Consider the following 19,040-nt stretch of genomic DNA (forward strand, 5'->3'; position numbering starts at 1 on the left):
CAACATTTCCATGATATAGCCTGGGTATTATTTTACTTTATACTGTTATATTTGATATTGGAGTTTTCATGTTGTGATCTTAAGTCTCCTTAGTGTGACTAGTGCAAAACTATACTAAACGCTATTGCAAGTTATGGTTACCAATAAATATAACAATTTTTGAAAGTAAATTGTATTTTTCCTAACTATACAAACCTGAGGTCCTTTACATTAGGAATTACTTTCAGCGTAGGCTGGAAACGGCCAATAAACTCTTGAGCAAGGTGGTTAGGCAGTAACTCCTGCCAGGTAGGCGGGAATACCCGCCTGCCCGGATGTGAACATTCCAGTTTGCCTTTCGGTCCAGGTTCAAATTGAGGGGTGGCATGATGTGGGCATAATATGTAATGTAAAGGACCTCCGGTTTGTATAGTTAGGAAAAACACAATTTACTTTCAAAAATTATGATTTGTTCCGACATGATATGCAAACTGTCGGTCCTTTACATTAGGAAGACTCACTGGTTGGAGGGAGGAATCTGAGTGAGTCTCCTGAACTGACTGGAGTTCTGCACACCTGGGCTAATCCTCCTAGTCGAAAGAGCGGGGAGTACCTGAGCCTCTGACATACTGATCAGAGTGAAGGAACTACAAGATCAAATATCAGATGATGGGCCTTTTCGCATGAGTGAGAAACGTGACTCATACAAAATAGGCTGGAAGAATCTTAGAGTCGGAGGCAGTAAGGAAAAGCTGAGATAGGGTTTCCCTTATTGCCAGACTTTCCTTCTTCCCCTTGCTAGAGGGAGCAGAATTGCTTCTATGATTCTGGGAGAAAAATAGAACACATGCATGATGTGTACAGTAGTCTTACCGCATCAGCGCCAGGTCCAGCACGTGTTGGTTCGAGTCCTATTCTCATCCCGAAGGAGGAGAAGTAGAAGGAAGAGGAAGGAGGAGAAAGAGAGGCCAGTCACTCTCGGAATACTTCTCACTTCCAGAACCAACACCTTAGGCGACATGCTATTCGTCCTCTTGAAGGAGCCGGGTAAGAAAACACAACTTGTTCAGTAGCCACCACAGGGCCAAGGAAAAAAGGTTCCAAGGGTCTGTGGGCAAGACATACAGAGTGTGGTCTATGAGACCATGTCTTGCTTCCAGCCCGACAGTAACTTCTGGAATGCGAGGGATGGACCAAGCCATCAGCTTTGTGAGCTCTCGGGTGGAAGGTACCTGTATCATCATCATCAGCTGCCGAGTACCTCCTTCGATCACTTCACAAAGCCAGGAGGAAGATGTGTCCCTACTTGAAGAGGAAGACCCTCGCTGCTTCCGAAGCGTGAAACTCCTGTACCTCTCCCCTTGGAGGGAGCCTTGACAGATCCCATGAAACCCTCCTCGGCTACCTGGTTGTAGTACGAGATAATCTGGGGACTGACACCCAAAGCATGCCAGGAAGCCAAACTCCGAAGAGCTCTCTCTGTCTGTCTCGCGCCTCTCGGAATAACCAAGAGGAAAAGAGAACAGGTGAGGAGAAAGAGTACCCCTACCTGTCCTGCCAGTAAGACCAGCAGGAGAGGTGGACCGTGAGCGATAGTCAACCGAAGGAGATTATCGCCACACGGGGGAAGAAGAGCGCTTGTGCCATGGCAAAGCGCTTTCCTGGGAAGAGCAAAAAGTTAACTCGAACAGAGCCGAGAACCCGATTCAGAAAAACCCGAGTAGGGCTGAGCCGAGCTGCACCGAACTGAGCCGATCACGCAAACACGATCGCGCTAGGTGGTATGCGGTGGACAGGAGGCAGGCGGGGCAAGCCAAGCTGAGCAAGTCTTGCAAGCGCGACCAATGGTTGGGCGGGGCAAGCAAGCCGAGCCAGTCTCACAAGCGCAACCAGGGGCCGAGCTGAGCTGAGCTGATCGCACGAACACAATTGGAACTGGACAGTGCGGAACTCGTCTGCCGTGAACTATTGCTAGTTTCCCGAACTCTACAGTCCTTCGAGGCCGAGGCCCCTTGAGAAGAAGGCTTAAAGGGGAATTCTGTGTCTGCTATCCTGCATGCTCGAACCCTAAGGTTCAAGACACAAGGACGAAACCCAGCCGAGCAACCGAAGCAGCTGGTGGGTAGTATGGAGACACCTGGCGTCTCGGCACCCAGACACCTGGCGTCTCAGCACCCAGACATCTGGGTGTCTCGGCACTTTCTCTCATCCTGTGCCTCTCGTCAGGATAGCGCTCGTGATTCGTAAAATTTGAGCTACCCACGAGGCTCCCAAAAATCGGGAGCGGCTGGTTTCAGTTTCCTAAGAGATCGAAAGAGCCAGGCACAGAACCAGTCTTAGACACAGACTTCTAAGACTGGCAATGAGGGCACCAGACTCCACAGCAGAATGCAAATCGGCTCCCGCCCTCGGGTGGGAAGAGCGAACGAGAAAAACTTGTCTCCTGGAAGAGAGCAGTCCCTTAGAAGTCCCGCAGGACTCCCAAAGGGATTCTCTTCCCTGCTTCTTCTAGGTGTTCGAACTGACAGGATCGAGACACCAGGCTGGGAACCCGACCATGCACTGGCAAGCACTTGTGGTGCTGGCAGGAAGAGCTGAGACACCTGGGTGCCTTGGCCCTTTCTCTCACACTGCTCCCTAACTGGGCTGAGGAAAAATAATCTCCAGACCAGATCGGGGTACTTGATATTCCATAGAATCTCGAGCACTCGGAGCGGCTTGCAAACGAGCGCCTGGAGCAGCCCCCATTTTAGAGGAGGAACCTCTAGGACTGGGAACGGGATTGCAAACCGAGGTCTGCTCATCTGCGGCTCAAAAAACACAAAACCCAGGGCTGTGTGAATTGGTTTCCTAACCCAAAGGTCAGGAAGAGCCAACAAGAGACCCACTGCCTCCTCAGAAGGAGGCAGTCCCTAGACATCCAAGGGCAACAAGGGTGAAGAAGCAGCCTTCCTCTCCTTTGGCCAATGGATGTCTGTCCGGCTTCCAGGATCCCCTTGGACCTCGGGAGAGGAAGGGAAGAGGCAGCAGAAGACGACATCTTCTACAGGCTGGTGGACACAAAACATCGTCACCTCCAGGGCAGCTAGGCAGGAACACAACAGATGCAGCCCAAGACACTACCACCAGGAGAAGGAGCAGGCACGATCACGACAGCCAATGCAGGTGCTATGGCAGCGGTTCAGAAGGCAGGAGCTAACGCAACGGCCAGGAATGTCGCTTCCACAGGGCGACTTCCTTCACCTTCACTCCGACAACTTCTACAGGATGGCAGACATCGTAACCTCCAGGGCAGCTATGCAGGAACACAACAGAAGCGGCCCCAGGCACGACCACCAGGAGAAGCAGTAGGCACGATCACGACAGCCGATGCAGGAGGTACGGCAGCAGTTCGGAAGGCAGGAGCTACCGCAACGGCCAGGAACGTTGCTCCACAGGGCGACTTCCTTCACCTTCACTCCGAAAACTTCTACAGGATGGCGGACATCGTAACCTCCAGGGCAGCTAGACAGGAACACAACAGAAGCGGCCCCAGACACGACCACCAGGAGAAGCAGCAGGCACGATCACGACAGCTGATGCAGGAGCTACTGAAGCTGTTCGGAAGCCAGGAGCTACAGCAACAGCCAGGAACGTCACACGAAAGTCACCAGCAGCAACAGGAACGATCAGGGCGACTGTGGCAGGAGACCATGAAGAGCCGCCCAGAGACGGTTGTCCAGTCAACATGAGCATAACACAGGAAAACAGCAAGAGCAGATGGACCACAGATACGCCAGAGGCACTGCCATGATTCACATCGGTGGGAACAGAGTCTGAATGATCCCGACGTGGAACTGTCATTCCTACCAGGTACTGTGGTCGGTCCCGATGCAACAATGAATGAACATCGGGACTCCATCATGCAAGATATCCCCTGAGATATCCAGCCAACTACTGCCGAGTCTGCGATGCTCACTGTCAACCTGAAAGAAAAAGCAAAGATGATTAGAAGAGGGAGACTCCTCTCGCTACGGGGGGAACTGCCCCAAGCAGCAAGAGGAGGCCCCTAGAAGAGGTTGCCCGACCGCCCGCGGGCCCCCCCTCATGGTCTTCACCTGATGAGCGAGCAAAGAGGCCGAAGGAGAGATAAGGGAGAATCTACAGGGAGAGAGAAGGATGGAGGGGAGGCCACCAAGGGTGCCGTGGAAGTGGCTTACCGACGACACCCGCAACCTCCCCCCCATCGAAACTCTAAGCGCAGGCGGCGAAATCAACACTGAGCACAAGTAGGAAGGAAGTAGTGATGCCCCTTGTACACGGAGGGCGGGGCCCAGGATGGGAAGCGAATGTAGGGGAGCAAAGATATTACGTCCCAATCTAATATCTCCGAAATGTACAGGGGAACGCCTTCAGTATCTACATAAAGGGCTACTGGAAGAGAAGCATTACCACTCGGTTACGCTTCTCAAAATACGCCCTTGGCCGTCAAAACCAAGGCAGCGCAAGGAACAACGGCTTATGCAAGGTTATCACAAATCGTGGGTCTGTAAATATCAAACACACGTAATATATACACAAAAATACAGAAAGATCCCACCGGGAAAATAAGAGCTTAACGACAGTCAGGCAGAGAGATCCGAAACCACGTCTGCAATGCATGACGGCCAAAGGCAAACTGGAATGTTTACATCCGGGCAGGCAGGTATTCCCGCCTACCTGGCGGCAGTTACTGCCTAACCACCTTGCTCAAGAGTTTAACGGCCATTTCCAGCCTAGGCTGAAAGTAATTCCTAATGTAAAGGACCGACGGTTTGTATATCATGTTGGAACAATTATCATATTTTGTTTATGTTGTACCATTCATTTCAATGGGGCTCATACTGATCACGGCACTCACGAGAGTGGTATGCTGGTACAATATTATATAAAACTTTACAACAAAAAAAAAATATCAGAAGCATTTGAAGCATGCATTAGTACATAGGAAAATTATACTTTCAAGTCCAACTTCTCACTTAACTTAAAAATTGCTATAAAAATTACAAGGAGTGCAATCTCCTTAAGGAGCAGATTCAGAGTAGGGAGACAGGCGCAGGTGTGAGAAATCTGACTGTGAAAACTGGCCAAATGTTAGATTCCCATACTGAAAAATGAGAATGCTGTGTCCAGACCTCACCTTCCTAAACTAACTTAGGGCAAAGTACTCCCTGGCCAGTGGGAGTACTTTGCATCCCTGGACTCCCCCAGGGACACATGGTATGGCACTGGCTATGACTTACCCAAAACAACCTTAACCTAACCTTTCCTACAGCATCGTGACCTGACCGGTAGAACTAAGCAATTGCTCCGCATGGGGTACTACTTTGGAAACTGATTTTCCCTGGAACATTCTGGTTGCTAATCAAGAATTTAACATTATTTTTGGCTCCCTAACGAAGAAGAAAAATGACTTGTGCATGCAAGGGACCATTCCATAACAACATGGCAGTCCGGTCTTTCTAAGTTTTCCCCCACCCAAAACCATGCATTCCCAAAGGGTTCCCAACATGTTGGGTAGATATGAGGTTAATATTAATTGACCGACAATAAACACCACCACCTTCTTCATCAGCAACACTAAAAGTATGGGTAAAATCAATTTCCAAGGCAATAGCCTATTCCATGTGGAGCTGTTGCTTAGATTTACCACCAACCTAACCAGAGCTTGCCTTCCTAATCTGACTAAGGGTGATGCGATGTGCCCTGACACCACCCCCCAACAGTGAAACTTGACTTTGAGCACATAGACTGGAATAACTTTAGGAATATGTGATTTAGGCAAAAATCCATGCACTGAGACCCATATGGTCATTCAGCGCTATCGGAATAACTTTTATTCTAGTGAAGTTTTTGCTAAGAGGCACAATTACCAACGCCTACCCCCATCTCCTCACTCTGCATCTGCTCCCATGAGGATTTGTAACCTGGGAGCTGAGCCGCCTGGCTCAGCTATTGAGAACTTGGATAGAATAGCCATGTCTAGCCTATTGCAACTCAGTGGTCTAGGTCTGGGATACTGTTTTAAATCCATAAACAGCGAGGAATTTAAATTCCTATTCCTGGCCAACGCCGACCATAACCTACTAACTGTACCACTAGGATACCCAAGGATGGGCAATTGCCTAGAAGGTCTCCTAACCTCCAGCGGCTGCCTAGCCTACCGGAGGCCAAACCCTTTGCCAAGACTACCCTATGGAAGAACTACTTACCTGGATGTCGACCTTCTGGCCGGGGGTCTCCTGCACGTTATATTCGCCTGTGACGAGAACGTCCTTGTGAATTTCTTCTCGTAAACATTTTTGTGTGTTGGGCTGCAGGTGGAACATGATTCCATCTGCGGCAGACAAGAGCGCTGCCGCTATGCTTAGTACGAATCCCAGCCCCACCATTTTGCGCCTTCTGCCACTCGTAGATTAATATCAGGTCTCACACATGAAGAATTATAGGTCGGGGGGACGGAATGACGCCAAAATATCTCACGAGATAAACACTGTCAGACGGTGAAAGCAGCCGATGACGTTTGCTCAAGACTGCAAAGGAATTCCACTCAGTGGAATGAGAAATTGGTAGCTCTTGTTGTGAAGGGTCTCTGATTAAATCGCACGAATCCCCTTCGATGTTAACAAAATATACTGGAAAACTTCCTCATCAGCCAGAATAATATCCACATGAATAATAACTATCTTCAAGAGACACTGTGAATTATGTCCAATTACCATATTCGAACTGTCTTCCCTTAGGAACATAACCAACTGTTTCGTCAACCTCTCAGAAATTCTTTTCTTTTTAAATCATGAGATAATATACAATTCAGTATTCAAATATTACCTATTGGCTATCCCAAGGTAATGTTTCCATATGTAAATACGGGTAAATTTAAGACACATTATAAAATTGCATTTTGTCTAATCCGCTCAAGTAGAAGTAAAAACCGAGTTGCTTACAGACGAGTTCCACGTAATATTAGTGGACAGATGTAGAAAACGGTATATCAAATGCGAAACTCTGGTTGCAATACCTTCATATGGATATGCATACATTTCGAAAAATTAATATTGAGAAATGAAAATGAACACAGATCTTTATGTGTAGCACATGAAAAGCAATAAAACAACAAACTGAATTCAATTTTAAAGCTGAAATACATAATGATTTGCACCAACTTCTGATGACATCATGTGCAATGTTGAGAATTTAATGACAGTAACATCATATCAATGTTTTATATGAAAAAATAGTAAATATAATCCCAGTACGCAACAACGAGTTAATATTTTTGTACGTTATAGTGTCTAGATATCCGGCATCACACCATACCCGGCAAGACATCAATCAAAGGATAATGACACTTAGTAACTGCGATTTGATTAACCGCGACCTAGTTCACTAATTGGTAGTAATTGACATTCACTTAAGTTTTGCATGGGTCAGCTGATTTTGCACTGAACGTTAAAGCGGAAATCTTGGTAAACTTTTCATTTTGCATTTAAAAACAACTCCACACAAACTCGCTGACGCACGTACACACACGCACACACACATACATACATACACACACACACACACACACACACACATATATATATATATATATATATATATATATATATATATATATATATATATATCACAATGAATGCTACCTACCCTCTTCTCTTCAACTACTCCGTGACTCACGAATTCTGTCACCCTAATATAATTTTGTTAAGCTTACTCAGTTCCTCACAAAAGCCTCTATGAAACAACAGCCTCTGTTCTTCTGCCATCTATAACAACATTCATTGTTCCGTCATCCTGACATCCCTTTACCCCAGTGCATTACTACCCTACTACCCTAGTGCTATTCTCCTTTCATTTTAATAGACTTTTATCTGCCTATTAATTTATTAATTAATTTTTTTGTAATAAGTGGTACCTCTTCTTTCTGTGGTTTCCTTTACTTCCTCTTACTTCTTCCTAATGGACACCATATTCTTTGGAAGCTTGAATTTCAAGTCAATGGGCCTTGTGGGCTTATTCCATATGAATAGGTTTCATCTTCTGAATAATAATAATAATAATAATAATAATAATAATAATAATAATAATAATAATAATAATAATAATAATAATAATAATAATAATAATAATAATAATAATAATACACCAGTCTTTCACATATGTTCTGTCAACTTTTTCCCCCTTTGAGACACTTTCAGATTCTTTCACTAGATTCTACGGTTTCTCTTCAATATACTTAATCAATGCTGTATCATCTGTCCAAGGAGCCGATAGTGTTCATTTCTTAGAAAGGCATTACAACAATCAAAACAACACCATATCACACTACATGCAATGGCCGTGTGGAAGACACAACAGCAGTATGCATGTGTCTGACAGATAGCGACAAGTACATACATACATATAGACTTTGTCGGTAAATGATATTTAAAGTATATTTATTCTCTATTTAACAGACAAAATAAATCCAACGGAATAAACTTTTTCAAGAGTTACCTATCAGTTAGGCCTAAACTACCAAGAACGAATCGTCCTAGTGTTTAAACATCTGGTTTCTTCTTGCATTATTTTTGGATTACGATCGCTCATTACCGCTCGCTAAATAATCGTTCTGCATGAATAGGTAATTACCGTAATGTAACGTAACATTTATGGGGCACGTAGTATTGAGATGTGCTGCTAAGTCTTAGTTGTAAATCCGTTAGTTATAAAATCTGTTCAGGACCGTTATTAAACCTTTCGTTTTCATTTTAGAACTCTATGATTAAATAAGTAGTAAATATCCTTACGAACCCAGTAAACCCTTATAACACAGCAAAAGAATATTTTGGGAGTCCAAAATAAGGTAAATATTCGAATAAATACAAAATGCATCCAGGTTGCTTAGATAAAAAGAAGAAAAGAAAAACAGAGAGCTACCCTTGGTAATCGTCCTGCTGTACATGCATCATGTGAGATAACACCTTTACATCAAAACCAACGTTATGAATGAATACTATGGGAGCGTTCTTGTGTCTAATTTTGTTCATGGGTTACTCGGTACTAATAGAGCGTGACTGAGCATTAGAAATTAGCATTATATGTGTGTCCATATGCGATACCTAACTATATAGTATACAAAATAAAAGGTCCACAGAGTACAATTCTCTGCGCCTTGCTAAGTGTTTTCTGTACGTGTCTTAATGACAGCGATTTATCATTCGCTGTTGCTGTTTTCTTTTCTCCGTATCAGTATTTGTTTTTTTTTTTCACTTCTATCCTCGTAATGGACGAAGAACTAAGCTTATAATAGGTCAAAAATAATAAAGTGACATGTGATGCCGAGATAAAGGAAATATGTAAATAATTTCAGCTGGCCGGTGAGATGTTCAAAGATACTTGCTAGACCCTTCTCTTCGTCGGTCATTCTTGAATCCTCCTTCCTCTAAGATCAATGGCCATCGATTACTTAATATTACGGAGTTATTCTTGTCATTTAAAGGGCATATTGACAGCAGTCTTGACATCCTACTCTATTGCATTCAAGATCTAAGGACAGTAGGCCTAGCTCTTAACCATTTTTTGATTATAAAAAAGCACCAGTTGTCAGTAAGCCCTTCGGAAAGGGTCAATGACATTTAGATAAAAGTGTTATTTCATTCAAGAAAACTATTTTACATATCGTATCTACGACTAATTACAGACATAATTAAGATTTACATTAATTTATAAGACCAAAATGCATTTAGGGAAATTTCAAGTGAAATTAGTTTGAAACTGGCAGAAGAAAAATAACACATACAAGTCAGGGATCTATGGAACATCACTGAATCGTACGTGTGAAAGGAAGCTGACATTTGTGACTGATTTTACGTCACTAGATTTTCCCTTAACTGGTCGTGTCTTTAAAATTGTTACACGTTGTGATAATCCTCTTATCCATATGATTTGCAGAATGTTCCCGATTTGTAACATTCAGCTATTCTGAAAAAGACAAGTTTTACTTTTGAAAGTAATACAGACAATGCTTTCGACATACGAATATCCATCCTATCAAATTAATATAATGCCGGGAAATGCTGACTTTGGCCTGAATGCTTTAAAACAGCTATAAAGAGCGCAATGGAAGTCTACGTAGACCAGTATGAATAAATCAATGAAGATTCACTAGTGGGAGCTGGTTCGAGTGCCACGTTAATGGCAAGGTATCTCCACTTTAAAATCCGATGTACAGTATGTGAACGACGCAGAACCCTGTGTAAAAAAAGGCTGTCCTTTGCTGTTAATTATGCAGATTGCTATATGTTCCTTAATGATCAGTCTCTCTCTCTCTCTCTCTCTCTCTCTCTCTCTCTACACACACACACACACACACATACACACACAGACACACGCGCACACACACACACACACACACACACACACACACACACACACACACACACACACACACATATATATATATATATATATATATATATATATATATAAACACTCAAGATCATTAGAACAGTAACCTCACCATGCCAAGCACGTCACTACATTACAGGAAACAATAAAAAAAAAGAAATAAAATGCAGGCACGTAGGAAGTTGAGAAATTGTTTTTACTTTTCTCGCCACGGTCACTTCTGCAGCCTGGTTTAATCTTGCTCGAGTTCTCAAGGAGAGAGCTTTGTTAATGGCCCTTAGGCGTAACACCTTTTTCAAGATGTGCAGCGACGATACTTTTCTGTTTCCTCCACCGTTTCCCATCCCCCCCCCCCTCTTTTCTTCTTCGGCTTTCTCCTCCCACTCTTCTACTTCTTCTTCTTTGAAAAGATGCGTAGGACCATGTATTAAGTATCTGAAAATCAGTTAGACATGGAGAGTAAAGTTGTCTTTTTTTTTTTTTTTACATGGTACGATGCCTGCAGGCTATTACTAGACCAAGAAGAATACAAACGAGTTGTTGCCAATATCCAGACTCGGTACACGCGAATACAGCCAGCCACCTTCACAAAACTTTGTGCTCTAAATATTTGTTGTGGTTCAAGTACGAGAGGGACGTTCCTGGAATGGCTTTTTCGGAGGAACTTCATTCAACATCCGCTGATGACGTTAAAGGTGGAACCTGTACTTGTTCTCTGGTGCATTTTCCTATTTCTAACAACGAATGATAATGCAATAATGTCGCGTTGGTTATAATAGGTTTTCCTGGATGGAAGCTGCACCAGCCGGTAATTCTTTTTTCCCCTGAAGCCTGGATTACGTAGATGAATTTACATAACAATACAGATCTCACATCTCTGTGCTGTTTGTATTTATTTCTGAGGGAGGGATCATTTTCTTGCATTTGTTTTACGTCTGGGGTTTATGTAACCGGTTTTTTGTCAACTATTATTATTATTATTATTATTATTATTATTATTATTATTATTATTATTATTATTATTATTATTTTTCAGGAAAACTTAAAGGCAATACGTTTGTATAAGAAAAACAAAAGCTAAAACCAAAACAGATATTAAAAAAAAGAATTAGATAATACTACATACAACTACAGCAAACGTGATGACGCTTTAGACTTTTAGAGCAATATTATGGCCTCTTAGAAGTCAATTAAAAATTTTTGTCCTCGGCACCAACGACTGTATCAGGAAGACAGTTAACAACTTCCTAGAGAGTGTAAGTCGCCTGCTGCTGAGCACTGTGACATCGTGACACCTCAGCAGAACCGCTTAATTTATTTATTTATTATTATTTTTTTTTGCTTTATTTTCAGACAGCTTTCAATAACGTTCTGGTAATTAGGCTGAGAACGATCACACCTCCCAGCTTTGAAACTGTTATCTATCTGATTATCAAATCATGTCCGTTATGTGAATGATCAGTCTAGGGTTAATCAAGAGTTCGAATTCTGACAAATTTTTTGTGATGTTCGAACTGAGGTCTGATTCAAATTTCGTCGTGCGATGAGGAATAATAATAATAATAATAATAATAATAATAATAATAATAATAATAATAATAATAATAATAAAACGGAGAAAAAAATTAACCACAGAACATTTTAGAATTGCTACAGTACTTCTTATAACCTGACCTTCTATATAAACTTAATGAAAACTATCCAGACAGCGACACAGTAGCTTTATATTGTAATACAAACATTAAACAAATAATTCAATCATTATGCAAATGAAAACCTGAAATAAACATTACAAATCACCTCAGGGCTACATTAAGTAAAGGTCACACTGGGGACACTGAATATCTTTCGTTCCCCCATCACGATGACTTTCTTTCTCGCCACTGCCAAGCTTTGGAATTCTCTCCCGGCTTCTGTTTTCCCAGTTTCATGATAATCATCCATCCTCTAAGACAGATGTCTATGGGACTCTTTTTTCTTGTATTTATCATACGCAATTGATTTTCATTGAAAAGATTCTGCATATTAGAAATATGACGATTTTTTATTTCAGTTTTATTAACAAATTTGAAATTAAAGGTGACACATCATACTGTTGTTATTTTTTTCTCTGATCATCATTCTCCGTACATATAAAGTATTAGTTTATTTTTTATCATATGCACTCATTCTTTATTGACCTTCTGAAGAGTTCCTGTGTTTTATATAAGAAAAAGCTCATCTACACGATTAGCTTATAATTCAGCTGAGTAGGAGTTGTGAACTTTTTAGGTAAGTTAGGATTAACTTTCATTTAATTTCTTATGAAAAAAGTATTGTAGAAGATAGATAGATAGACAGGTATATAAATAGAGAGAGAGAGAGAGAGAGAGAGAGAGAGAGAGAGAGAGAGAGAGAGAGAGAGAGAGAGATTGCATAAAAGAAATCAGACGAAGGTTCCATAAATACAAATAAATGAACCTGTAAATATTAAATCAGCCTTTTAGATAAGCCTTTCATTCTTCATCGAATATTAAGACTCTGAACATCCCACGATACCCACTTCTAATAGAATACTAAAATTCTGAGTATTCTACGACATTTCACAATGTTTCTTTTATACAGAATAAAAGATTTCTTGCTGGATGCAGTAAATTAGACTGATAATACTATACTGTAAACGGACGGGCCTTTATCTGCTGAAGGAAATCCATTAACAAACAACCCCCGGAGGAAGGGCTGAGGACATGGCAACGCTAATCAGCTTTATTGACGAGTCCATCTAGTCTTCATCAGGTATAGGGTGGGGAGGCGCCCGGCCATTGAGCCATCCTGCACTCACGCACACGAGCACAGCATGCACACACACACACACACACACACACACACACACACATATATATATATATATATATATATATATATATATATATATATATATATATATATATATATATATATATATATATATATATATGTATATGTGTGTGTGTGTGTATGTATATATATATACATATATATATATATTTATATATATACATATAATATATATATATATATATATATATACATAAATATATATTCATATATGTAAATGTATATATATGTATGTATATATATATATATATATATATATATATATATATATATATATATATATGTGTGTGTGTGTGTGTGTGTGTGTGTGTGTGTGTGTGTGTGTGAAATAATAATAACAGGACCTCATTTAAACTGGCAGGTATCTAGCGGAGATATTTATTCAGGAAAAGCTTTCAGGACTAACTGTCCTCATCGTCTGGATACCATCCAGTTTAAATGAGGTCCTGTTATTAATATATATATATATATATATATATATATATATATATATATATATATATATATATGTGTGTGTGTGTGTGTGTGTGTGTGTGTGTGTGTGTGTGTGTGTGTGAGAGAGAGAGAGAGAGAGATACAAATAAATCTAAGTGGCTTTTAAATCCACCTCTCCGTCATAATTTCCTGAACTCGAAGCAGGAGGTCCACCTCTCGGCGCCCAATTTACTCCATCAGGTGGGTGCTGTTTCTTTTTTTTCGCCTTTTATGGCTGATAGTTTCCTCTTATGATGCTTTTAAATGCACTAATCTATAGTTACCTAAACCATCGCTCTTTCTCTCTCTCTCTCTCTCTCTCTCTCTCTCTCTCTCTCTCTCTCTCTCTCTCTATATATATATATATATATATATATATATATATATATACATACCTCGGATTCCACAATAAGCTGTAGGTCCCGTTGCTAAGTAACCAGTTGGTTCTTAGCCACATAAAATAAGTCTAATCCTTCGGGCCAGCCCTAGGAGAGCTGTTAATCAGCTCAGTGGTCTGATAAAACTAAGGTACACTTAACTTAATGTATATATATACTGTATATATATGTGTGTGTGTGTGTGTGCGTGTGTGTATATGAATGTCTTTTACTGTGATACGACAGTATAATATGAAGATAAAAAGGCCCATAAAACACTATTTGAACGTTGCAACCAGATATTTCGAGCACTTCCTTCTGTGTCCCTGTTCACTAGTAAAATATGGACAGATGAAATGTTACAAGAGTATATATACAAGGCATATATAGGTGTGGCATTAAGTCTCTGATGGTATGCAGGTGACCGTTTTTCAAGAAAGAGGGAAAATAAACAATTCCCTAATGGTTTTTGGCCTCATTAGCTCCCGTTTGGCGATGCGTCTGGTGATCGTGTTTCCTGGAATACCTGCTTGAGAAGAGGCCTGAGGATTAACCCAACAATGTCCTCCTGACAAGTTCATATTGTTGGTTTGATTAATGATAGCAGATTCCAGCATCTTTCTTTTGTATGGACAGCTACTTTTGAAAACCAGCTCCGCCCCACTCCAATTTATGGAATGGCCTTTATCTGTGATATGTAGGAAAATCCCCGAACTCTCTGAAGCATACCGTACTGATCTTTCGTGCTCTATTAATCTTTGCGAGAGGGATCTACCGGTCTCCACCACGTAAATCTCATTACAATTGCTGTATGGAATCTTGTAAACTCCAGCTTCTTCCCCTTTTTTTTTTATTTAAGTATACCTTAATGAGCGAGCTCCCGATGGATTTGGGATAATGGAAAATAAAAGGATTGTTAGACCTGAGTTGTTCTGTGGCTTATTGAATGTTTCGTCGTACGGGAGCTTTATTTTGTTATTAAAATCTATTTGTCAGTTGTGAGTGGGACCTCTGTAGTATATTTTATTCATTTTGTTAATAGCCCTCTCGATAATGTGTTGTGGATAGAGCAGTTGCGTTAGGTGTTGGCGGATCGTGTTGAATTCTTTATCTACAGTAGGTACCCATTTGAACATATTCTAAGTCCCCTGAGAAATAAGTTGCACCCTACCATGATCTTTACGGAGACATCGTGGTAGCTTAAGAAATGAATATAGGAAACAGCGAAAGTGGGTTTCCTATATACTGTGAAAGCATATCTGTTCTGTTCTCTTATGATCAGCACATCTAGGAACGGCAATTTTCCGTCCTTTTCCCATTCTGTTTTGAATTTTATGGTCGGAACTAGCGAATTTAGCCCATTAAAAAATTCATTAAAGTCTCCTCAGCTATTGTCCAAGAAAGTAAAATATCATCTGCGTATCTAAGCCAGATCATATTACGGGGTTTGATAGACGGCAAAATTTCTACTTCGAAATATTCCATGTACAAGTTTGCTAGAAGGGGTGACAGGGGACTGCCCATGCTACAGCCAAATTTTTGTTTGTAAAAATTACCATTGAAAGAAAATACGTTGTTAGAGTTTTATCTATGCCAAGAGGAAAATGGTCTTCATATTGTCGTGTATGTGTATACATATATATATATGTATATACAGAAATATATGCATATATTGTAAACACATTAACAGGATAAGGATTACTTACAGGAAAAATAAGTCATATTAACTCAACAGTATTTATGGCTTAGAAATTACAATATTCTTTACCAAAAACATTGTGTTAGTTCACAAAGTGTGAGCACCATATATAGATTAAATAAGTTCAGCGTGCAGTATCTGTAAGCCGGACTGACGTGTAGTTATCATTTTAGTTGGGAACAATTTCTTATTATTGGATGTAACAACAATCAGCTTACATACGTGGATTAGAGAACTTGTGCTTAATGTATTGTAAAGGTCCCACTGTAGTACCATAGAGATTCCCCCCGTAGTACCATAGAGATTCCTCCCGTAGTACCATAGAGATTCATCCAGTAGTACCATAGAGATTCATCCAGTAGTACCATAGAGATTCTTCTATTATTACCACAGAGATTCATCCAGTAGTGCCATAGAGATTCCTCCAGTAGTACCATAGAGACAATTGCGACGTCAAAATATCGTCAGTAGTAGGAACTTGACTTCACCGAAAAGTAGAAGATGCGAATGTTTTTGGAATCTGCGATCTACGGTATGTATTATTCAGCAGATGTTAATCAGTTGGCACCATAGGCCACTTTGCGACAGATACGATGCTGCGTATCGGCTGTGTAACAGCATTTCTGGCCGTGCCCACAGTTGCGGTCGCTTTTGCACAATATTCTCTCTGGTTTGGAGCATAGCACATTGATTTCGTCTTCTAGGAAGTTTGTTTTTGGGCAGGTTCCTCGTCGACTTCCTGCAGAAGAGTGAAGAAGAGTTATTGTTAGTGAATGAAGAACTTCGACCTAGATAGGAAGGTCACAAAGCAATGTATTTTCTATAAACCTGACCTAGTCCGTGCTAATATCAACATGCTAAGTCTACGAGCAACTTAAGAAGTTATAGAGGAATCTGTTTTGAAATGCAAAGTGTTTTAGTAAATTCTGACTTGCTGCTGCGCAGTGAGGTATTAAGGTAGTATCTAGAGACAGTTTTAATAGGATGGTCTACAATCCAGCGATTAAAATTCTTGAATCACCTGTAAGATTCTGTAGTTTTTGACAGCTCATGAAATCTAAGAATTTGGATTTGATATTTCTATAAGAGTTACAGGAATGATTATCGGTCCAGTAAATGCTTCCTTGGGAATAATGATTCACCAACTTTTCTATTTTTATTGACGCTGCTTTTACTTAAATGAGGACAGACTTAACAGTGACTCATACTTTACCCTGACTCACCAACATAGTCGTTACGACGTTAGAGGACAGGAATCAAAATCATTCAATGACTTAATCTATCAATGACTTAATCAGTCAGTGACTTACCTGGACCTTGATCCTCGTCGCAGCAGAAGTACTGTCCAGGTTGCCCAGGTTTGTCGCAGAAGTTGCGGCACCCGGGAATCTCTTCGTGGTCTCGGGGGATGCAAGGAGGACAGGGGGGGACAAAGCAGTTGATGACACTGACCCAAGGGTCAATATCTAACCCAGTGGCAGAGACGCCATTTGCAAGGAAGGCGGAGGACACCGCCAAAACCAACGGAAGGATGGTAACGATGGCCATTCTGTACTGTCAAGGAAAATAAAGTGACATGAAATCTACTGGTAACGTTCGTTGCATCTATGTTAATACAACTGAATTCTCGACTTCTTGGTTCCATAGTTTTTTTATGTATTTTTGTCCAGTGAAAATTTATGATCTGAACTTTGGAATGGAATTAAAAAGCTATTTCTTCTCGCAAAGAATCAAGTCTCGGTCTAGTACTGAACACTATAAATAGCGCTACCTCGTAGGATACAGGTACGAATCTTGACGTGGAGGGAGAGTTTTTTATTCTTTCCCAAATTCGGATTTAAGATTTTCCGTAGAAAACGTATCCAAACAGATAAGGGAACACAAAAGTTGGGAATTTATTGTATGGTGACTGATTTACTTTATAGTCTGTGGAGATAATAGTGTTTAAATATGGCTAAGACAAATTGCATAATGTGTTAAATCTACATAATCATGTTAGTCATTCAGCAATTTGTAAAATGATAATACTTCAAAACATGTTATAAAATAATTCAGATTCTTGAAATGAAGCAATCATCTACGTATTAATAATTTTTTTTTCTTAAAATGTCCATAATCTATATCAAAATACTTTTTTTAAAGTATGGATTGTCAAATGGAAATATGCTGTACTCCGCGATCAAAGAGTCACCGTTCCCTTGATGACATTTACAGGCACGAACAAAGTCCGTTACGATAAGCAAAATCTCTATATCATCAGGGAAAAACATTACCCGAACCTTATACATGTACTTACTTGTCTACTCCTAGGTTGCGCCGGAGAACGTAGCACGAGTTCCAACACTAAAATGATGAAGTTCGGAGAGATTATTACTTTATATGTAACTGGGTGCGTAAATGTGTGCGTGTGTAGTTGCCATAAACCTCTAGAGTAGGAAAGCGACAATTGCACGAATTTGGTTTCACCTGAATGCGGTGGGGGTATTGACCTTGAGAGGTGGTGGGGGTTGAGGGAGAACTTTAGGGGTGTTGGAGGAAGGGTTTCCCGACAGTGACCTAGACTTACCTTCCCATTATCGTAAGCACTCGAGCTTATCTCGCAGAAGGCAAAATTGGAAAGCACTAATGATTCTTTATCAACAGAGAAATCTTAAGAAGATTATTATTATCATGATGCTAATCATATAAATTCAAGTATGTTAATTAGTTTAAGGGAGTGATATTTCTAAGATCGAACCATAAATGAAAAATTCAATTGCTTCCTTCACAGTTTATTTTCTCTCTTATTTCAAAGCTGCGTAAGGTAGGGGAGACTAAGTCACCTGTCCCAGCAGCCATAGTATATATATTAAAACAAAATTAAACATGCCCTAGCCACGGCTCACTTAGCTTGCTCGACTACAAACCAACGCCAACCGTTTGATTTTAACTCCTTCCCCTTTTTGCCTGACATCGTCTTGCTTCTTGCCATCCGTGAAAAAGTTGAAACAACGTATTCACCACGTAATGTTTCTGCTTATTCCGAAGATTGCCGTTGTCCAGAACTTTCGATTTGCTGAACGCTCCAAAGTTTTTTTTTTTTTTTTTGCAACATGAGAGGGGCATCACCCAATGACATTAATAACACGATCCTGGTAAATGAATATTGCCGGAAATATCTTAACAGAACACTAGAGGCAACAATTGATGATGTTGGAAACACAAAGCAGTAGCACATTAGTAAGGTTTGAAAGTCTCTGGCAGCT

At 40.7% G+C, this 19,040-nt stretch overlaps 2 protein-coding genes across 2 annotated transcripts in view; both read right to left on the reverse strand.

Moving 5' to 3' along the window:
* The window catches only part of bai (Transmembrane emp24 domain-containing protein bai), a 39,883-nt gene extending 32,918 nt beyond the window's left edge, over positions 1 to 6,965 (reverse strand). The window contains exon 1 of the mRNA XM_067087821.1: positions 6,210 to 6,965. Coding sequence (XP_066943922.1) covers positions 6,210 to 6,389 — 180 coding nt within the window. The 5' untranslated portion in view covers positions 6,390 to 6,965. The remainder of the gene's footprint in view (positions 1 to 6,209) is intronic.
* Positions 6,966 to 15,819: 8,854 nt separating this feature from the next.
* On the reverse strand, positions 15,820 to 18,213 carry LOC136829375 (uncharacterized). The gene is made up of 3 exons (XM_067087822.1): positions 18,092 to 18,213; positions 17,106 to 17,349; positions 15,820 to 16,534 (listed from the first exon to the last, which is right to left on the reverse strand). Exons 2-3 carry the CDS (start codon positions 17,341 to 17,343, stop codon positions 16,353 to 16,355), a joined length of 420 nt encoding a protein of 139 aa, XP_066943923.1. The 5' UTR covers positions 17,344 to 17,349; positions 18,092 to 18,213; the 3' UTR covers positions 15,820 to 16,352.
* Between the last annotated feature and the right edge of the window lie 827 nt (positions 18,214 to 19,040).

Source organism: Macrobrachium rosenbergii, chromosome 44 (assembly GCF_040412425.1).
Source record: "Macrobrachium rosenbergii isolate ZJJX-2024 chromosome 44, ASM4041242v1, whole genome shotgun sequence".
NCBI classification, from domain to species: domain Eukaryota; kingdom Metazoa; phylum Arthropoda; class Malacostraca; order Decapoda; family Palaemonidae; genus Macrobrachium; species Macrobrachium rosenbergii.

Excerpts from the sequence above, each read along its gene's own strand:
- LOC136829375 (XM_067087822.1), bottom strand. The coding sequence starts at position 17,343 with ATGGCCATCGTTACCATCCTTCCGTTGGTTTTGGCGGTGTCCTCCGCC. Across the intron at positions 16,535-17,105 it reads CGACGAGGATCAAGGTCCAG|GAAGTCGACGAGGAACCTGC; the intron begins GTAAGTCACTGA and ends ACTCTTCTGCAG.